The sequence below is a fragment of the Hyla sarda genome, chromosome 1 (genome assembly GCF_029499605.1).
Source record: "Hyla sarda isolate aHylSar1 chromosome 1, aHylSar1.hap1, whole genome shotgun sequence".
In the NCBI taxonomy this organism is placed as follows: domain Eukaryota; kingdom Metazoa; phylum Chordata; class Amphibia; order Anura; family Hylidae; genus Hyla; species Hyla sarda.
In genome coordinates this window covers 479,325,304-479,348,386 of record NC_079189.1, presented here as the reverse complement: position 1 = coordinate 479,348,386, position 23,083 = coordinate 479,325,304, and the positions used below count along the sequence as shown (strand labels likewise).

General features: G+C 46.5%; 1 protein-coding gene across 1 annotated transcript in view; it reads left to right on the top strand.

Moving 5' to 3' along the window:
* ADAMTS19 (ADAM metallopeptidase with thrombospondin type 1 motif 19) overlaps positions 1-23,083 on the top strand; it is a 245,689-nt gene that overhangs the window by 60,255 nt on the left and 162,351 nt on the right. Inside the window, exon 7 of the mRNA XM_056537289.1 lies at positions 15,176-15,219. Coding sequence (XP_056393264.1) covers positions 15,176-15,219 — 44 coding nt within the window. The remainder of the gene's footprint in view (positions 1-15,175; positions 15,220-23,083) is intronic.

The following is a 23,083-nucleotide window of genomic DNA, read 5'->3' as shown; positions in this document are numbered from 1 at the left end:
CTAAACAGTCTGAGGTTTGGCACCATGGGGTGACCACCAGATATCCACATTCTTCACTTTCTGTACTGAAAAGCGACTGGTGGTACATATTGATAATTGCCACAGCTAATCTGCCTGACACAGAAAGAAAATGGTCATTGTACACCTACTAAGTATGTTCTTCTTTATTATAGAAGACCTGTAAGAGGACATTTTGTCTCCATGTCAGATCTCAATTTTTAAGAAACAAAGCAAAAGTAGATGTAATTTAGACCATCTCCTGACAAGACTACCTACAATAAGAAAACCTCTGACATCTTCTCTAAATAATGACTTCTTATCACACTTACTGTTACTTATTTTAAACTCATGTTTCCTTGGCTTTTCCATGAGATCGGGGGCACATTTAATGCCTTGTGGTATGCCGATCATTTCACAGCATTTTGTTAAGGTTTGAAGAGAAGTTAATTGTGTAAATGATCTTAACCAAAGCCAATGCATGTGTTGCTTTGTGAATGTTGTGTGGAATGTAAGTAACTAGCAAGCCTGTTAGCTTTGGCATGTGGAATGTTGAGAAAATTAAAGTAGTATTTCATCTTTATTAGTGTGCAGCTACTGAAACTGTCAGCATTGTGCCCTACATCTACTAACACAGAACTTATAGCTGATCTTCACATATAGTATTTACATTTTATATGTGAAAATAATGCTTTCAAAAATATGTATTACAATTTTAATAACAATATGAATAATATGAAACAAGTTGTTGTTTTAATTTTTATTTATGACTGTGAGTATGTCCCATGCTGGATATGACCAGAATTCTTTTAAGCTATACTGTGTACAGATCATTCAATAATTATGAAACATTTGTCTGCATTCTCCTCATATCTACATGCCTATTGGTTATACCTAAAATGATATTCTAGACAACCCCTCTTCAGCAACCCCTGTGCAATTTCATCCCCCCTCCCCTTATCACCCCCTGTGCCATATCTTTCCTCTCCTTGATCCTCCTCTTTTATCCCCCATTTGATTCCCGATTTACCTGCTGTGCCATTTCATTCCCCCATTTGTCTCTCATGTGCCATATTATTCCACCTTTATCCCCCCACGTCATTTAATTCCCCCTTTTTCCCCCTGTGCTCCTTTGATCTCCCCCTTTATCCCTACTGTGCCATTTTGTTCCCTCATTATCCCCCTATGCCATTAAATTACCCCTTTATCCTCCTGTGACATTTTATTCTGCCATTTATCCCCCCATGCCAATTTATTCCCCCCCTTTTTATCATGTGCTATTTTATTCCCCTCTTTTTTCGCTCTGTGCCATTTTATTTTCCCCTCACCCCCCCTGTGCCATCTTAATTCCACCCCCCCCTGTGCCACATCATTCATTCCCTTCCTTTCCTCCCTCTGATCTCATGTTTTGCATTTTTACCTGTCCTGTGTGCTCGGTGCGCTCCGGGAGACTCAGGTACGAGAAATCTACGTCCCTCGTCAGTGGAGGCAGCTTCACTGATTTAAAATGGGTGCTGCACGTCATATCTTGAACTGACAGCTAATGCCATGACCACATTAAATCAGTGAGAAGTGATGGCTGCTGCTGTGGGACTGGATGGTCGCGCAACACACCTGGGGATTGCCAACAACACCCTAGTGTGTCACAGCACCCAGTTTGGAAAGGCTTGTTCTGGACAGAGAAATTTTGTAAAAGTGAATCACTGAGCTATAAAAATAAAAAAGACATACTTACTTACCTCAATCCCCCTGCAGTTGTTGTTCTGATTGATCTTGGTCCCCGCTGCTCAGTGAGCAGCAGTTTGAGCAGTGTCTGCAGGGACAACATCATAGGAACCAGAAGGCAGGGGCTAGCAGTGGGGAGAGGTTGCCATCAGAATGGCAGCTGGGGGTAATCAAGACAAGTTAGTATGCATTATTTTTAAGGTATCCTGATTTTAAATGCCCCTTTATTAACTGGCAGCTGTAGTTACTTTTTCACTAGAGAGTAATTTGGTCAAGAGATATAGTTTTCTGCTGAAATAATAGTACAGGGTGGGCCATTTAAATGGATACACCTTAATAAAAATGGGAATGGTTGGGGATATTAACTTCCTGTTTGTGGCACATTAGTATATGTGAGGGGGGAAACTTTTCAAGATGGGTGGTAATGATGGCGGCCATTTTGAAGTCGGTCATTTTGAATCCAAATTTTGTTTTTTCAATAGGAAGAGGGTCATGTGACACATCAAACTTATTGGGAATTTCACAAGAAAAACAATGGTGTGCTTGGTTTTAACGTAACATTATTCTTTCATGAGTTATTCACAAGTTTCTGACCACTTATAAAATGTGTTCAATGTGCTGCCCATTGTGTTGGATTGTCAATGCAACCCTCTTCTCCCACTCTTCACACACTGATAGCAACACCGCAGGGGAAATGCTAGCACAGGTGTCACGATGCCGGCTGGCAGGTAGTGGATCCTCTGTGCCAGAGAGGGATGGCGAGGACCGCGCTAGTGGACCGGTTCTAAGCCACTACAGGTTTTCACCAGAGCCCGCCGCAAAGCGGGATGGTCTTGCTGCGGCGGTAGTGACCAGGTCGTATCCACTAGCAACGGTTCACCTCTCTGACTGCTGAAGATAGGCGAGGTACAAGGGAGTAGGCAGAAGCAAAGTCGGACGTAGCAGAAGGTCGGGGGCAGGCGGCAAGGTTCGTAGTCAGGGGAGATAGCAGAAGTTCTGGTACACAGGCTTTAAACACACAAAACGCTTTCACTAGGCACAAGGGCAACAAGATCCGGCAAGGGAGTGCAAGGGAGGAGACCAGATATAGCCAGGGAGCAGGTGGGAGCCAATTAAGCTAATTGGGCCAGGCACCAATCATTGGTGCACTGGCCCTTTAAGTCTCAGGGAGCTGGCGCGCGCGCGCCCTAGAGAGCGGAGCCGCGCGCGCCAGCACATGACAGCAGGGGACGGGAACGGGTAAGTGACCTGGGATGCGATTCGCGAGCGGGCGCGTCCCGCTGTGCGAATCGCATCCCCAACGGCCATGACAGAGCAGCGCTCCCGGTCAGCGGGACTGACCGGGGAGCTGCAGGGAGAAGGACGCCGTGAGCGCTCCGGGGAGGAGCGGGGGCCCGGAGCGCTAGGCGTAACAGTACCCCCCCCCTTAGGTCTCCCCTTCTCTTTGTCCGGTAACTGCCTCCCCTGGGATGAGGACACCGGGAAAGGATGGAGGGATTCCTCAACGGCAGGCAGAACAGCAGGAGTAGGAATGGGGAGAGAGGGCAGAGGGCGAGACCTGGCACGGGGCAGTGTGACACCAGGACGAGGGCCATGAGGGGACACAGAGGCTTGCCTGATGGGACTGGGAGGGGGGGAGAGGCATTTCCTGTGGCAGGCAGAGTCCTTAATGACCTTAGGGGGACCGGATACAGGAGGAACCACAGGGTCACGGCAGGGAGTCCTGGGAACCGGTTGAAGGCAGTCCTTGGAACAAGAGGGACCCCAACTCTTGATCTCCCCAGTGGACCAATCCAGGGTTGGGGAATGGTGTTGAAGCCAGGGTAGTCCAAGGAGAACTTCAGAAGAGCAATTAGGAAGGACAAAAAATACAATTTCCTCGTGATGAGGTCCGATGCACATTAGGAGGGGCTCCGTGCGGTAACGCACGGTGCAATCCAACCTGGCTCCGTTGACCGCGGAAATGTGGAGTGGCTTGACAAGACGGGTCACCGGAATGCGGAATTTATTCACTAGGGACTCCCGAATAAAATTCCCAGAAGCTCCAGAGTCCAGGCAGGCCACGGCTGAGAGGGGAGAGCTGGCTGAAGTAGAAATCCGAACAGGCACCGTGAGACGTGGAGAAGCCGACTTAGCATCAAGAGACGCCACACCCACGAGAGCTGGGTGCGAGCGTGCGTTTCCCAGACGTGGAGGACGGATTGGGCAATCCACCAAAAAATGTTCAGTACTGGCACAGTACAGACAAAGATTCTCTTCCTTACGGCGATTCCTCTCTTCCAGGGTCAGGCGAGACCGATCCACTTGCATGGCCTCCTCGGCGGGAGGCCTAGGCGCAGATTGCAGTGGAGACTGTGGGAGAGGTGTCCAGAGATCTAAGTCTTTTTCCTGGCGGAGCTCTTGATGCCTCTCAGAAAAACGCATGTCAATGCGAGTGGCTAGATGAATGAGTTCATGCAGGTTAGCAGGAGTCTCTCGTGCGGCCAGAACATCTTTAATGTTGCTGGATAGGCCTTTTTTAAAGGTCGCGCAGAGAGCCTCATTATTCCAGGATAGTTCAGAAGCAAGAGTACGGAATTGTATGGCGTACTCGCCAACGGAGGAATTACCCTGGACCAGGTTCAGCAGGGCAGTCTCAGCAGAAGAGGCTCGGGCAGGTTCCTCAAAGACACTTCGAATTTCCGAGAAGAAGGAGTGTACAGAGGCAGTGACGGGGTCATTGCGGTCCCAGAGCGGTGTGGCCCATGACAGGGCTTTTCCAGACAGAAGGCTGACTACGAAAGCCACCTTAGACCTTTCAGTAGGAAACTGGTCCGACATCATCTCCAAGTGCAGGGAACATTGCGAAAGAAAGCCACGGCAAAACTTAGAGTCCCCATTAAATTTGTCCGGCAAGGACAGGCGGAGGCTAGGAGTGGCCACTCGCTGCGGAAGGGGTGCAGGAGCTGGCGGAGGAGATGGTTGTTGCTGCTGTAGCTGTGACTGTACTTGCTGTAGTTGTGACTGGAGTTGCTGTGTCATGGTGGTCAAGTACGACAGCTGGTGATCTTGTTGGGCGATCTGACGAGCTTGCTGGGCGACCAGCGTAGGGAGGTCAGCGACAGCTGGCAGAGGAACTTCAGCGGGATCCATGGCCGGATCTACTGTCACGATGCCGGCTGGCAGGTAGTGGATCCTCTGTGCCAGAGAGGGATGGCGAGGACCGCGCTAGTGGACCGGTTCTAAGCCACTACAGGTTTTCACCAGAGCCCGCCGCAAAGCGGGATGGTCTTGCTGCGGCGGTAGTGACCAGGTCGTATCCACTAGCAACGGTTCACCTCTCTGACTGCTGAAGATAGGCGAGGTACAAGGGAGTAGGCAGAAGCAAAGTCGGACGTAGCAGAAGGTCGGGGGCAGGCGGCAAGGTTCGTAGTCAGGGGAGATAGCAGAAGTTCTGGTACACAGGCTTTAAACACACAAAACGCTTTCACTAGGCACAAGGGCAACAAGATCCGGCAAGGGAGTGCAAGGGAGGAGACCAGATATAGCCAGGGAGCAGGTGGGAGCCAATTAAGCTAATTGGGCCAGGCACCAATCATTGGTGCACTGGCCCTTTAAGTCTCAGGGAGCTGGCGCGCGCGCGCCCTAGAGAGCGGAGCCGCGCGCGCCAGCACATGACAGCAGGGGACGGGAACGGGTAAGTGACCTGGGATGCGATTCGCGAGCGGGCGCGTCCCGCTGTGCGAATCGCATCCCCAACGGCCATGACAGAGCAGCGCTCCCGGTCAGCGGGACTGACCGGGGAGCTGCAGGGAGAAGGACGCCGTGAGCGCTCCGGGGAGGAGCGGGGGCCCGGAGCGCTAGGCGTAACAACAGGCTTCCAGTATCCGTAGTTTCAGGTGCTGCACATGTCGTATCTTCACAGCATAGACAATTACCTTCAGATGACCCCAAAGATAAAAGTCTAAGGGGTCAGATCGGGAGACATTGGGGGCTATTCAACTGGCCCACGATGACCAATCCACTTTCCAGGAAACTGTTAATCTAGGAATGCTCGGACCTGACACCCATAATGTGGTGGTGCACCATCTTGCTGGAAAAACTCAGGGAACGTGCCAGCTTCAGTGCATAAAGAGGGAAACACATCATCATGTAGCAATTTATCATATCCAGTGGCCTTGAGGTTTCCATTGATGAAGAATGGCCCCACTATCTTTGTACCCCATATACCACACCATACCATCAATTTTTGTGTTCCAACAGTCTTGGAGGGATCTATCCAATGTGGGTTAGTGTCAGACCAATAGCGGTGGTTTTGTTTGTTAACTTCACCATTCACATAAAAGTTTGCCTCATCACTGAACAAAATCTTCTGCGTAAACTGAGGGTCATGTTCCAATTTTTGTTTTGCCCATTCTGCAGCACCTGAAACTACGGATACTGGAAGCCTGTGCTAGCATTTCTCCTGCGGTGTTGCTATCAGTGTGTGAAGAGTGGGAGAAGAGGGTTGCATTGACAATCCAACACAATAGGCAGCACATTGAACACATTTTATAAGTGGTCAGAAACTTGTAAACAACTCATGAAACAATAAAGTTACGTTAAAACCAAGCACATCATTGTTTTTCTTGTGAAATTCCCAATGAGTTTGATGTGTCACATGACCCTCTTCCTATTGAAAAAAAAAAAGTTGGATTCCAAATGGCCGACTTCAAAATGGCCACTATGGTCACCACCCATATTGAAAAGTTTCCCCCCTCACATATACTAATGGGGCACAAACTGGAAGTTAATATCACCAACCATTCCCATTTTATTAAGGTGTATCCAAATAAATGGCCCACCCTGTATAATCACAAAATTACATGAGGCAAGAGACCTGCTAAGGTTGGGATCACACAGTGCATTTTTTTTTGCATTTTTATTGCATTTTAACCCCTTAAGGACGCAGAACTTTTTCACCTTAAGGACTGAGCCCTTTTTCGCAATTCTGACCACCGTCGCTTTACGAATTAATAACTCGAAAATGCTTTTACCGAATATTCTGATTCTGAGATTGTTTTTTCGTGACATATTCTACTTTATTTTGATGGTAAATTTTCAGTGTTACTTGCATCCTTTTTTGGTGAAAAATCCCAAAATTTCATGAAAATGTAAAAAATTTTGCATTTTTCTAACTTTGAAGCTCTCTACTTGTAAGGAAAATGGATATTCCCAATAAATTTTTATTTTTATTCACAAATACAACATGGACATATTTTTGCTTTTTGAAAAAATTAGAGGGCTTCAAATTAGAGCAGCAATTTTCAAAAATGTCATGAAAATTGCTAAATCTGAAGGGACAGATGTTACAGAACTACAACTCCCAGCATGCCCTGGCAGTCTAGGCATGCTGAGTGTTGTAGTTTGGCAACATCTGGAGGGCTACCGTTTGGGCACCACTGTAACAGTGGTCTCCAAACTGTGACCCTCCAGAAGTTGCAAAACTACAACTCCCAGCATGCCCAGACCGCCTTTGGCTGTCTGGGCATGCTGGGAGTTGCAGTTTGGCCTTCCTAGTGGATGCCACAGTAAAGGTCACTTTACTTTTACTTTCATTCCCCCCCCCCCCTCTCACTGTCGTTTCCCTACCTGAGCCAGGATCTTTGTAGTCTCCAGCGACGATCTGGGGTCCCCAGGCATCTTCTCCTCCAGGTACCGGCCTCCATCTTCTCCCCACGTTCCCCTCGACATCCAGGGGTGGGCAGAACAGGGGGTTGCCATGGCAACCAACTGTACTGCCCTGCCATTGGTCAGAATCAGTTCTGACCAATGGCAGGGCATAGGAGCAGATTGCAGCACTGCAACCTCACTCCTATCCCTCAGGATGATCAGGGCTGTCACTGACCGCTCCGATCATCCCTATTTTCCAGATGATCGGGTCACCAGAGACCTGATCAGCACGGAATAGCAGAAAATCGCATGTCTGAATTGACATGCAATTTTCTGTGATCGCCGACATGGGGACCCCCCTCGGCGATGTGCCGGGATGCCTGCTGAATGATTTCAGCAGGCATCCTGGTCCAGTCCCCAACCGGCTAGCTGCGGGGACCGGAATTCCCACGGGCATATGCATACGCCCCATGTCCTTAAGGACTCAGGATGCAGGGCGTATGCATACACCCGGCGTCCTTAAAAGGTTAAAGGTTTGAAGAAAAATGTCAGGAAAACATGCAAATCGCTTCAGTTTTTTCATGTGGCTATTGACAGCGAAGTTTTACCTGGTGAAACACATATTTGAAATTTATCGCTTGTTAAAGCCACACTGCATCGCAAAACCATGTCATTTCCTAAAAAAAATTATGTATGCATTTCCTCTAATATGTTTATTTTTCCTATTCCTCAAATGCAATAAAATGAGAAACAAATGCACCATTTGAATTTACTTAACAGAAATAGCAGCGGTAGTATACAATAGCAGCAGGAGTTTATGTAAACTTTGGTATTAGTGTTAAAGAGGTACTCCGGTGGAAAACTTTTTTTTTTTAATCAACTGGTGCCAGAAAGATAAACAGATTTGTAAATTACTTCTTTTTTTTTTGTATTGAAGGTTTTTATTGGTATTAACAATAATAGTAACATTACAGCAAAAAGTAGATTGCAGAACAGCCTACAGATATGCAAACAGAATAGGCAAGTTGCAACACTTCCACAAATGTGAAATATAACATCAATGCATGTGTAAGAATATATGTGGAAACTCACGGTCGACAGTTGTCGTCTATATGAGTCACGAGACAGTCTCGTTTCATGTCGCAACCGGCAATGAGATAAGTTGACATATTGCGTAGGCGCACTTGGTAAATCAAATCGACATACAAGGGAGAAAGGGAGAAGGATAAAGGAGGGAAAAGGAAGAGGGAAAGAGAACAGAGAAGGATGCTGAAGTAAGGGTGTAGATGCAAGGGGGGTGCATACCTCAGGTGATCGTGTGCACGGACCAGGCCCCGACCGTCTAGCAGCTTGACATAACTAGGCGGGTCACACACCCGAGAAGAGATATGGACACCAAGTGGGGGCCAGTCTATGTGTGGAGCGATCTATATTCGGGGGAGGACACAAAGGAGGTCCAAGGATGCCATATCTGGTGGTATTTGGTCAGCTGCCTGGAGGAGTCGGCCAGAAGTTCCTCCATTCTGTGGATAGTAGACAACTCCTGCAGCCAGTCTGAGAAGGTGGGGGGGGAGGTGGACTTCCACATTCTAGGTATTACTGATTTAGCAGCCAGCAACATGAATCTTATCAATCGAGAGGTACTCCTCAGCACCGATGGAGGGAGGACTGAAAGGAGAAGGGGAACAGGGTCAGGGGGAAGGCAAACTTCAGTCAGCCGGTAGATCAGGTTTATCACTTGGTCCCAAAAGGGAAGAAGCAATGGGCAGTGGAACCAGACATGGGACATGTTACCACCCCGCCCACCGCACCTCCAGCAGTGATCAGGCACTCCGGGGTAGATACGGGACAGGAGGGTAGGCACTCTATACCACCTTGTCAACACCTTGTAACAGGTCACCTGTGCTTTACTGGATATTGAAGTCTTATGGCAAGAAGAGATCGCCTGTCCCCACTCCTCGTCCGAGAGTGCACGGTTCAACTCTCTCTCCCAACCCATACGGAAGGGGAGAGGGTCATCACGAAGTGTATCTATGAGGAGAGCGTATAAGGTGCTAATCGGCCGAGCCGAAGCAGAGCCAGAGGTGCATAATCTCTCAAACGAGGACAGTGGACGGTAGAGGTTAAGACGCGCCCCTCTAGTAATGTAAAAATGACTTAACTGTGTATACTGATAGCTAACAAGGGGCGAGGGCAGGCAATCAGGGAGTATGTCAGATAACGACTTCAAGCCCGAGGGGGTCAAGAAGTGCGAGAAGGAGGCACCCATCGCTCTAGGGTAACACAGGAACTTAGGTGAGTCAAATGCTGGTGGAAATATCTGGTTTCCGAACACAGGGGACAAGGGGCCATCTGACCTATGTAAGAGGGAGTCTGGCAGGAGGGTGCGGTGTGTTCTAGCAATAGAGGACGTGACTGGCGGTAGCTCAGATAGGACAGCATTTGTCAATTGTGACCTGGGTAGCCATAGCAGTGTCTTAGGGTGTAAGCGTGCCGTATGGGCTTCCAAAAGTGCCCATTGCTTAGTAACCGGGTCATGATGACAGTCCAGCACTCTGGTCAACACGGCCGCCAGGAAGTAAAAGAGGCAGTCCGGGGAACCCAGTCCACCGTCTAGTTTGCGTCTGGAGAGAATAGTATTCGCTACTCGAGGGCGCCCACCGGCCCAGATGAATTTCGATAGCAGGGTCGACAGGTCTTTAAAAAATAATTTGGGAGGGATAGCGGGGAGGCTGGAGAAGAGGTAAAGGAGTCGGGGCAAGATATTCATTTTGATTACATTGATACGACCCAGCCAGGAGAAGTCCTTCCTCTCCCATTTAGTCAGGTCTACTTTGATGGCGTGGAGTAGGGGAGGGTAGTTAACGCGGAAAGCGTCAGTCAACTTACTGGGTACTTGGACACCTAAGTATTTAAGGGAGTCTCTACACCGTTTAAAGGGGAAGTTGTCTTTCAGTTGCCTAATTAAGGGTATGGGGAGGGAAACATTAAGTGCCTCGCTTTTGGCGGCATTAAGTTTATAGTTGGAGTACTTGGCGAAGGTGTTAATGGTAGAGAGTAAGGATGGGAGGGAAGTAAGGGGAGAGGTCAAGAAAAGCAACAGGTCGTCCGCAAAAGCCGAGCATTTGTGATGACACGAGGCAACTCTCAGGCCCTGGATATTCGGATTGCTACGGATCGCATTAAGAAGGTGTTCCATGCATAGCACGAAAAGCAAAGGGGAGAGAGGGCAGCCTTGCCTCGTGCCATTGCAGATGCCAAAGGGGAGGGATAGCTGGCCGTTTATCCTAACCTGAGCTTGCGGGTCTGAGTAAAGTGACATGATGCGGGTCGCCATTAGTGGACCTAATCCAATTTGTGATAGAGTTGCCCTTAGAAAACCCCAATCAACACGGTCGAAGGCCTTCTCTGCATCCAATGACAGCAAGAAAAGAGGGGTCTTAGTCTTTTGAGCATGATGGATGACAGAGAAAGTCCTCAGGGTGTTATCCCTGGCCTCTCGGCCGCGGACAAAGCCGACCTGGTCGATATGTATCAGACCGGGCATAAGAGGAGCCAGCCTGTTTGAAATCAACTTGGCAAAAAGTTTTGTGTCCGTGTTGAGGAGGGAGATCGGTCTGTAACTCTGGCACAGCAATGGATCTTTCCCCTCTTTGGGGATCACCGTTATAAAAGCCCGTAAAAAGGAGTTGGGGGGGGGGGGTGAGGTCTCAGAGATAGCATTAAAGGCCGAGAGAAGTGGTTGGGTCAATTCTGTAAGGAGGAGCTTGTAGAACTTGGCCGAAAAGCCATCAGGGCCAGGGCTCTTACCTGCAGGCAGAGATTTCACAGCTACGCTAAGCTCCTCCAAAGAGAATTGCTGCTCAAGCATAGAGATACTATCAGGTGAAAGGGTCGGGAGGGCTGTAGCATTGAGGTAAGAGGCCAGGGATGACGGGGCAGATGAAGGTGAGCGTGTCGAACATGGAGCCGGTAAGTGGTATAGTGCGGAGTAGTATTGTCGGAACGCATCGAGAATTTCTGGCGTGAGATTTGAAAGAGAGTTGTCAGGCTTACGAATAACAGGAACAAACAGGGATGACCTCTTCTCTCGTAGTGCTCTGGCCAGAAGTCTGCCCGATTTGTTCCCCCACTCATAGAAGGTTCTGCCAGTGAGCTGTTTATAGTAGCGATGTTTCTCATTCAACAGGGACAGCAGCTCCTGTCGAATGCGTAGGATATCACGCAGTGTATGCTCATGTTGGGATCTTTTGTGCTGCAATTCTAGGGTGCGGTAAATTACTTCTATTAAAAAATTTTTTTTTTATATTTTTATAGTTCGGACATTTATGCACGCGGCGATACCACATATGTTTATTTATTTATTTTTTCACTGTTTTATTTTTTTTTATGGGAAAAGGGGGGTGATTCAAACTTTTATTAGGGAAGGGGTTAAATGACCTTTATTAACACTTTTTTTTTAACATTTTTTTTGCAGTGTTATAGGTCCCATAGGGACCTATAACACTGCACACACTGATCTCTCATCCTGATCACAGGCGTGTATTAACATGCCTGTGATCAGTGTTATCGGCGCTTGACTGCTCCTGCCTGGATCTCAGGCACGGAGCAGTCATTCGCCGATCGGACACCAAGGAGGCAGGTAAGGGCCCTCCCGGTGTTCGGTCAGCTGTTCGGGATGTCCCGAACAGCCCGACTGAGCAGCCGGGTCACTTTCACTTTCACTTTAGAAGCGGCGGTCAGCTTTGACCGCCGATTCTAAAGGGTTAATAGCGCACATCGCCGCGATCGGCGATGTGTGGTATTAGCCGCGGCTCCCGGCCGTTGATGATAGCCGGGACCGACGCGATATGATGCGGGATAGCTGCGCGATCCCGCTTCATATCGCGGGAGCCGGCGCAGGATGTAAATATACGTCCTGCGTCGTTAAGGGGTTAAGGATGCAGGGCGTACCTGTATGCCCTGCGCCCGGTCCTGGTATATAATACCAAGTCGGTCCCAGCGGCTAATGACAGCTGGGACCCGGGGCTAATAGCGTGCCGCGTGCTATTAACCATTTAGTGTCTAAAATAAAAGTGAAAGCTTCCCGGCAGCTCAGTCGGGCTGATCGGGACCATTGCGGTGAAATCGCGATGTCCCAATCAGCTAGAGTGCTAATGGCGGTCTACTTACCTGCCTCCGTCGCGTACGATAGGCGATTGATTGCTCCAAGCCTGAAATCCAGGCTTAAGCAATCGACCGCCGATAACACTGATCTTTGCCGTGTCAATGCACGGCAATGATCTGTGTATGAGAAAAAGTTAATAAAGATCATTTAACCCCTTCCTAATAAAAATAAGAATCACCCCCCTTTTCCCATTTAAAAAAAAAAAACTGTGTAAATAAAAATAAACCTATGTGATTTTGCCACGTGCGGAAATGTCTGAACTATTAAAAAATATTGTTAATTAAACAGCATAGTCAATGGCGTACGCGCAAAAAATTCCAAAGTCCAAAATAGCGCATTTTTGGTCACTTTTTATATCATGAAAAAATTTATAAAAAGCGATCAAAATGTCTGATCAAAAGATACCCATCAAAACTTCTGATCATGGCGCAAAAAATTAGCTCTCATACCGGCCCATATGCGGAAAAATTAAAAAGTTATAGGGGTCAGAAGATGAAAATTTTAAACAAATAAATTTTTCTGCCTGTAGTTATGATTTTATTTCGAAGTAATACAAAATGAAACCTGTATAAGTAGGGTATCATTTTCATTATTATTAATTATTTTCTGTTTCCCTGTGGATATTTTAGTAAAATGACATGTCACTGCAAAGTAGAATTGGTGGTGCAAAAAATAAGCCATAATATGGAATTTTAGGTGCAAAATTTAAAGCGTTATGATTTTTAGAAGCCGATGAGGAAAAAATGAAAATGCAAAAACGGAAAAACCCTGCGTCCTTAAGGGGTTAAGATAGCTCAAGCCATTTCAGCACTAGTAACTTGCATCATTCTGCCCTGCACAGCTGCATTCAGGGCTGAAATTTTACTAGGAATTTATATCTCAAAATATGAACATTCCATGGGTCAAACGGTATGAAGCTGTATAAATGAAGAAGAGTCACACACAAATTGTTGCATAGAAAACACAAGACGCTATAAAAAGTCCAGGATTTTCCTTTTACGGGTGTTTATTTGGCTTCATATATTCTCTATATCAACTAACTTATAAGCTTTATTTTTACTCTGCATGTTACCTTGCAGGCCAGCAGAAATAGCTGGGCACTGGACTATACATAACTGATGCACTTTGCCATCAGTTGCGGACGTTAATCTGGCTCATTACTGAGCTGGATAGCCGGACATGTGTGTTGGCACCCTAAGCACACATGGAAGAAGAATAGAGCCACTAATGAGACATGAGCCGTCTTCCAGACTACCTTAAAGGGGTATTCCCGTTTTTTTTTTTTTTATTATGCTACAGGGGCTGTAAAGTTAGTGTAGTTCATAATATAGTGTTTGTACCTCTGTGTGACAGTTGTCTCACAATTCTAATGGGATTTCTGCCCCAATATTTATTTTTAACAAAAAGTACAAATCAGAAACAACTAGGCACTGCAAGTGTGACTATAGCCCAATTATAAGTCCATTGGCCACATACGGTGATTATAGTAGTCAGCTAACAGGTCAGCGTGGTGCTCTATCTCGGATAAGAAGCAAAACTGTGTCCACAAGAATTACAGAATAGACATGGCACTCACAAGGCAGACGTCTTGCCCAAGCACCTGCCCCACTCTCCTGCAGTATGTCAGCACGATTTGATGATTTGATTCAGTTTGATATTTGTACAGTGATACTACAATAAACATTGCTTTCAAGATGTCTGCCTTGGTAAGTGCCATGTCTATTCTGTAACTCTTGTGGATCCAATTTATATTTAACAGCTTATAAAAAATTACTCAGGTCTCCCAGGTTGCACTGCGGCCAAGACATTTTATCACTAGTCAGGTGTGCAAAGGGAGCCTGTCCTGCTTCCATGGGTGGAGCGACCGCTGGGTGGGAGAGAGATCATTCTGCAACTAATTGTATTTTTACAACAGCTGGAGGCACCCTGGTTAGAAAACATTGGTCTTTTGAATAGAATGCAGCTTATTTTTGTTTCAATGGGTGGGGTGGCTGATGTGTGGGAGGCAGGAAAGTGACCTCAGACTTAGAAACAAGGAACTATGGGATTTGTAGTTGAAGAAGAAAACTCCAACAGGAAATATCCAGTTCACAAAAAGCTAGCCACGGTGTTATGGTAATCTCACAACATAGCCATTTAGCCCCAAGACAAGCGCATATCCTTCCTAAGCATTTCTATTACTGTCTGACAAGTACATACTAAAATCCCCTTCTGGTGGATAACCCATTTAAAGCTCCTTCTCAGCTGAGGCTACCGTGCCACTAAACTGTAGTCCTAATAGCATAGAGCTATAAAGAATAACCCTGGGTCTGTTTGTTGAAACATAACCTCATAAGGCATTCAGATCTTAAGCTGTTTAAGTGTTAATTGTAATAACTGTAATTAATTAATATAAAACTCAGTATATTTAAATGAACTTATGAAATTAGCTATCGGGTGCCTATTTTTCCCTCCCAAAACCTCCCAATATAATTAAATTAAGTTTTCAATACCTTTTTGCTAATGCAAATCTTTACTTTTCTGTAGTCCTGGTTACAATAATAGATTCTTGTTTCTACCAACTGAGGCATATTAAATCTGTGCAAATTGGTCACATAATTATTATGAGTCTGACAGAGTTGATTGTGATTAATGTCTCCCTCCTCCTCCTCCTAGGACGGATTTCTGTGTCCATAAAGATGAACCATGTGATACAGTGGGTGAGTAAAATGAATTAGCAATATGCATTTCTATTATATGTTAGACTGGTATTGCAAAGAACAAACAATGACACATTTAAATGCGATAAAGCTATATGCATGTTTTAAACATAAAAAGAAGAGCTTTCTTTGCTGTAGTTAGAATTTTAACTGAACATCATCTAGTGGATAAATGGTTTGCTTTTTAGTTTTAGTATATTTTTGTCTTATATGTATGCTGTATCAAAAAAACATGAGGTAGAGTGCTAGAAATAGGTACAGAGACAGTGCTGAATTCACAGTTTATACTGCTAAAATGTCTTCCATGCTGCTGCTACTTCTGAGGGTATTCTACAGTGAGGTAGGACACTGTTTTTTTTTTGCCCTATATGTGTAAAATCTGTGTAGATCTTAGCAGATACCCTCTACCTACTTCCTTGTTGAGTGTAGTCCTATAATGGCCATAAACAATGTTTTATTTCACATGTGCACACAATAAATTATACAAAAAAGCCATATGAAAGTAAAGGTAAAATTTGATAGTCTTCTTTATGTCACTAGTGGCTTGGTAACCTATCATTTTCATTATTCTACCTTTGATCTAAAGAACATTTCTCTGCATGCACTGGGTTTCTAGGCTTGTGATTATACAGTGTATTCAGAAAATCTTTAGACTATTTCACTTACCAATTTGTACTTAATACCCCATGCTGAAAATTTCAAAACTGAATATTAGAATTTTTTTTACAAATGTATTAAGAAAGGAAACTAAACCTTTGCTTGGATATATGTTTCAGATCCTTTGCTATGACACTTTGGCTTTAGCTCTGGAGGCCTCATATTTCTCTTTATCATCATGAAGATGTTTGTATCCCTTTATTGGAGTCACTCGTGATAAATTCAGTTGTTTTGACAAGTTCCCAATAGCACACTAGCCTCAATAATTATTAAATGGAAGGGGCTTGTAACAACCTGGACTCTTCTTTGAGCTGGCTGCCCCACAAGCTAAGTATTTGGGGAAGAAGGGCCATGGTAAGATAGGGGACCAAAAACAATGGTCTCTCTGGCTAAACTCCAATAATCTTGTGTGCAGATGGTCAAAACCTCCAGAAGGTAACCATCACTACTTCACTCCACCCCGGGGCTAGTGCAAAGATTTTTGCCACCCTAGGCAAAATGTATTTTTGCCAACCCCTTGACCCTGCCCATTGTCTCTGCACTTTGACTTGCTCCCCCCTTGCTATTGGGGGAAACACTGTAAAAAAAAAAAAACACTGCAACAAACCTCCTCCTCACGTAATCTCCTTCTACTGGGGTGACACACTGTAACAAACTTACTCCTCATGTAATCCCTGTTCTACTGGAATGACACACTGTAACAAACCTACTCCTCATGTAATCGCCTTACTACTGGGGTGAAACACCGTAACAAACCCTCTCCTTATGTAATCTCTTTACTACTGGGGTGACACACTTCAACAAACCACCTACTCATGTAATCTCTGTAATCTCCTTACTACTGTGGCACACTGGGGGGGGGGGGGGTAGGGGGTGGCGTAGAGATGGATGGCGCCGTCAGGATGCTGGACAGACCTCAGAAAGGAGCTCTAATTATTATGGAATAGGTGATGGGTGGGGGGGGATGTGGTTGATGCAAGCTTTCATGATACTTGACAAACCTGACCTGGGTGATCACGCCTGTGTGCCTCAGAGATGAGGAGCGGTGCAGTGGGCAGAAGAAAGCTAATTATTGATGCCGGGGTGAGTGGTGCTGGCTGTGAGGGGGTGGTTCAGATGCTGGCTAGGTTTCTTGCGGTGTGCAGGGCAGCTCTAGGCAGGGCTCTAGGCCGCTGCTTATTTTGCCTAAAGGCAGAGTCAGCCCTGACTCCCCTAATCTGGGCTTTATGGCAGCGTGGACAGTAATAAGTATTTTCTCTGTAAAAGGCACATAAAAGTCCATCTAAAGTTTGCAAAAAAAGCACCTCAAGTACTCTCAGATTGTGAGAAACAAGATTCTTTGGTCTGATGAAACCAAGATTGAAATTGCTGGCCACGATTCTAAGCATCGTGTCTGAAGGAAACCAGGCACAACTGCTCTTCTCAATATCATCTCTACAGTGAAGCATGGTGATGGCAGATTCATTATGTGGGGGTGTTTTTTTATTGGCTGGAATAGAAAGACTGGTCAGGGTTTAGGGAAAGCTGAATGGAGCAAAGCTATATTATTAAAAGAGTCTGAAGTCTTAGACACATATCCTCCATCTGCAGGATAGGGGATAAGTGTCTGATCACGGGAGGTCCGACTGCTGGAACCCCCCGCAATCTCCCGCATGGGGACCCAGCATGCATCTCAGCCTCTCCCATAGAGATACATGGAGGGGGCATGTTGGCTGCGGCATGATGCTGCGGCTGACACGCCTCCTGCATGGAAGATTGCAGGGGGTCCCAGTGTTTAGACCCCCACGATCAGACATTTATGCAGATCTCCTTTAATGAAAATCTGATCCAGAGTTTTCTGCACTTCAGACTGGGCCAATGGTATACAGCCAAGACAACTGTCACGATTCGGCTTCCAGGTAGTGGATCCTCTGTGTCAGCGAGGGATTGGTTTGGACCCTGCTAGTGGACCGGTTCTAAGAGGCTACTGGTGTTCACCAGAGCCCGCCGCAAAGCGGGATGGTCTTGCTGCGGCAGTAGCAACCAGGTCGTATCCACTAGCAACGGCTCTACCTCGCTGACTGCTGAGAAGGCGTGGGACAGAAGGACTAGGCAGAGGCAAGGTCAGACGTAGCAGAAGGTCGGGGGCAGGCGGCAAGGTTCGTAGTCAAGATGGATAGCAAGGGTTCAGGTAACACAGGCTTTGGACACACTAAACGCTTTCACTGGCACAAGGCAACAAGATCTGGCAAGGGAGTGCAGGGGAAGTGAACAGATATAGTCTGGGAGCAGATGGAAGCCAATTAAGCTAATTGGGCCAGGCACCAATCATTGGTGCACTGGCCCTTTAAGTCTTAGAGAGCTGGCGCGCGCGCGCCCTAGAGAGCGGAGCCGCGCGCGCCAGCACATGACAGCAGGGGACCGGGACGGGTAAGTGACCTGGGATGCGATTCGCGAGCGGGCGCGTCCCGCTGTGCGAATCGCATCCCCGACGGCCATGACAGTGCAGCGCTCCCGGTCAGCGGGACCGACCGGGGCGCTGCGGGGAGAGAGACGCCGTGAGCGCTCCGGGGAGGAGCGGGGACCCGGAGCGCTAGGCGTAACAGTACCCCCCCCTTAGGTCTCCCCTTTTCTTTGTCCGGTAACTGCCTCCCCTGGGATGAGGACACCGGGAAAGAATGGAGGGTTTCCTCAACGGCAGGCAGCACAGCAGGAGTGGGAATGGGGAGGGAGGGCAGAGGGCGAAGCCTGGCACGGGGCAGTGTGACACCAGGACGGGGGCCATGAGGAGGCACTGAGGCTTGCCTGACGGGACTGGGAGGGGGGGAGAGGCACTTCCTATGGCAGGCAGAGTCCCAGTTCTTGATCTCCCCGGTGGTCCAATCAAGGGTGGGAGAATGAAGCCGGAGCCATGGCAGACCGAGGAGGACCTCAGAGGTACTGTTGGGAAGGACGAATAACTCAATCCTTTCGTGGTGGGGTCCAATAGACATCAGGAGGGGTTCTGTGCGGTAACGCACGGTGCAATCCAATCTGACTCCGTTGACCGCGGAAATGTAGAGCGGCTTGACGAGACGGGTCACCGGGATGCTGAATTTATTCACAAACGACTCCAAAATAAAATTCCCAGAGGCACCAGAGTCCAAGCAGGCCACGGCTGAGAGGGAGGAGTTGGCTGAAGGAGAAATCCGCACGGGCACCGTGAGACGTGGAGAAGCAGACTTAGAACCAAGAGACGCCACACCCACGTGAGCTGGGTGCGTGCGTGCGTTTCCCAGACGTGGAGGACGGATAGGGCAATCCACCAAGAAATGCTCGGTACTGGCACAGTAAAGACAGAGATTTTCTTCCCTACGGCGATTCCTCTCTTCCTGGGTCAGGCGAGACCGATCCACTTGCATGGCCTCCTCGGCGGGAGGCCCAGGCGTAGATTGCAACGGATACTGTGGGAGAGGTGCCCAGAGATCTAAGTCTTTTTCCAGGCGGAGCTCTTGGTGTCGCTCAGAAAAACGCATGTCAATGCGGGTAGCCAAATGGATGAGTTCTTGCAGGTTGGCAGGAATCTCTCGTGCGGCCAGCACATCCTTGATGCGACTGGATAGGCCTTTTTTAAAGGTCGCGCAGAGAGCCTCGTTATTCCATGATAACTCGGAAGCAAGAGTACGAAATTGGATGGCGTACTCGCCCACTGAAGAATTACCCTGGACCAGGTTCAACAGGGCAGTCTCGGCAGAAGAAGCTCGGGCTGGCTCCTCGAAGACACTCCGGACTTCAGCGAAGAAGGACTGGACTGTGGCTGTGGCAGGATCATTGCGGTCCCAGAGCGGTGTGGCCCAAGACAAGGCCTTTCCTGAAAGAAGGCTTACTACGAACGCCACCTTAGACCGTTCTGTAGGAAACAAGTCCGACAACATCTCCATATGCAGGGAACACTAAGACAAAAATCCACGGCAGAGTTTAGAGTCCCCATCAAATTTGTCCGGCAGGGACAAGCGGAGGCTAGGAGCGGCCACTCGCTGCGGAGGAGGTGCAGGAGCTGGCGGAGGAGATGGTTGCTGCTGTAGCAGAGGCAGAAGTTGCTGTAACGTGGCGGTCAACTGCGACAGCTGCTGTCCTTGTTGGGCAATTTGCTGCGATTGCTGAGCGACCACCGTGGTAAGGTCAGCGAGACTTGGCAGCGGCACCTCAGCGGGATCCATGGCCGGATCTACTGTCACGATTCGGCTTCCAGGTAGTGGATCCTCTGTGTCAGCGAGGGATTGGCGTGGACCGTGCTAGTGGACCGGTTCTAAGAGGCTACTGGTGTTCACCAGAGCCCGCCGCAAAGCGGGATGGTCTTGCTGCGGCAGTAGCAACCAGGTCGTATCCACTAGCAACGGCTCTACCTCGCTGACTGCTGAGAAGGCGTGGGACAGAAGGACTAGGCAGAGGCAAGGTCAGACGTAGCAGAAGGTCGGGGGCAGGCGGCAAGGTTCGTAGTCAAGATGGATAGCAAGGGTTCAGGTAACACAGGCTTTGGACACACTAAACGCTTTCACTGGCACAAGGCAACAAGATCCGGCAAGGGAGTGCAGGGGAAGTGAACAGATATAGTCTGGGAGCAGATGGAAGCCAATTAAGCTAATTGGGCCAGGCACCAATCATTGGTGCACTGGCCCTTTAAGTCTCAGAGAGCTGGCGCGCGCGCGCCCTAGAGAGCGGAGCCGCGCGCGCCAGCACATGACAGCAGGGGACCGGGACGGGTAAGTGACCTGGGATGCGATTCGCGAGCGGGCGCGTCCCGCTGTGCGAATCGCATCCCCGACGGCCATGACAGTGCAGCGCTCCCGGTCAGCGGGACCGACCGGGGCGCTGCGGGGAGAGAGACGCCGTGAGCGCTCCGGGGAGGAGCGGGGACCCGGAGCGCTAGGCGTAACAACAACACAGGAGTGGCTTAGGGACAACACTATGAATATCTTTAAGTGGCCCAGCCAGGGCCCTGACTTCAACCTATTTGAAAATCAGTGGAGAGACCTGAAAAAAGATTTCCATTGACAGTCCCCATCCAACCTGACAGCGATCGAATGGATCTGCAAAGATGAATGGAAGACAATCCCCAAATCCAGAGGTACATACCTTCTGGCATCATACCCAAGAAAACTAAAGGCTGTAATTGCTGCCAACGATGATTCAACTAAGTACTGAGTTAAGGGTCTGAATACTTATGTCAATCCCACATTTTAGTTTTTCCTTTTCAATTAATTTGTAAATATTTCCAAAATTCTGTTTTGTCGAACTCTTTGTCATTATGGAGTATTTCAAGTATTTCATGCAGTATGATAGAAGGAAACTTAAAAGTATTCATTTATTTTAGAACATGGCTGCAACATAACAAAATGTGAAGAAAAATAAAACATTACTACTGCATTGTATATAACTGCTGATCTGAGCACACACAGCTGCAATGTAAAAGCATGGAAAGGATAGAACAGCCTGAGCCACTGATCAGACACATTTGTGTCTTAGACTGCATTTGACACTTGACTACCATGAAAATCAATAGCAGTTAAAGTGTACCTGTCATCGACAAAAAATTTTTATATAATGTAGATAATACAATTATATGTACATTTGTAATATGCTTTAGTTTAAAAATGTGTATATTTATGGGTGAAAAAGTGCTGTCCCTGCAGCTATTGCCTTTGAGGAGTCCAAATACAGGAAGTGAGGGCAGGCCAAGCATGTCACAGTGCCTCACTGCACAGAGCCCTGCTTGTTCACCCTCACTTCCTGTATTTGGACTCCTCATAGAGACACACATGCAATAGCTGCAGGGACAAAAAGATACATATTTTTTAACCAATGTATATTACAAACATAAATATATTGGTATTATCTACGTTTTATAAAACGTTTTTGCTGATGACAGGTACATTTTAATCATCACTCAAAGGATATCATTTTTTAGACTGGAATTCCACTTAAAATAACTAAAAAAAAATAAAAAAAATAAAATAAAAGAAATATACATTATTTATCCATCCAAATAATGGCTAATACACAGTTATACAATGAGTAAATACTAAATTTTAAGCTTCTTTACCTACAGATTGTTTACATAATCTTCCATTCAGGCAAAGGTTTTATCAATAATTTAAGGGAAAATGAAGTACTCAGACCTACACAACTCTTTCTGTCTTAAATTACTGTTTATTATGTGCACACACCAATTTACCTGTTTCAGGCAATTTCCTAAAAGTTTTATTACCATAGTCTGGAAAATAAAAGCTTGACAGACATCTGGGCTGTTCAATGTTTTGTCAAATGGTATTGGCAGACATAAAATCCAAAGTGAATGAAGCTGCTGAACTCTCATACTAGGGCATGGTATAACCATACACCACATAAAAGGTTAATAGATGTAAAAAAAAAAAATCATTATTACTAAGAAAATGAAAACTATAGGAAGGTAAATTAAATAACAATATCACAAAATGGCTACAATATATATATATATATATATATATATATATATATATATATATATATATATTATTTATACACTTTCCAATTCAAAATTTAAAAATAGATATCTGATTATAGGAGTTATCAAAGATTTATATATCATGTACCTAATGTTTACTGTGCAATACAAGCCCATCAAAAGTTATAAAATAAAAATGATGAAGGTTACATATTTATTCCAATATGACATGTTGAACCGACTGAACAAATAGAATCCAATTAATATTATTCATTTGCAGTCCACTTTGATCCATGAGCAACTATTTACAAATAAATACATATATCTGCATAAGGTGCAGTTAGCTAACTGGATATTTTTGGGTTGCAGTGAAAATCGACAGTTGTTTCTTTGACACTTTGATTCAATGCAACATACATTTACAGTGCTGGACCCGCATTGTAAATGTACTGTAGATAAATTCACTGTTAGTAAAAGGGGTACTCCGGTGGAAAACTTTTATTTTGTTTGTTTTTTTGTTTTTGTTGTTATTTCATATCAACTGGTGCAGGAAAATTTAACAGATTTGTAAATTACTTATATTAAAAAATCTTAATCCTTATCAAATGATGTATACTAAAGAGAAAGTTGAGTTGTTCTTTTCTGTATGACCACAGTACTCTCTGCTGACACCTCTGTTCATGTCAGGAACTGTCCAGAACAGGAGAGGTTTGCTATGGGGATTTCTTCCTGCTCTGGACAGTTCTTGACAAGGACAGAGTTGTC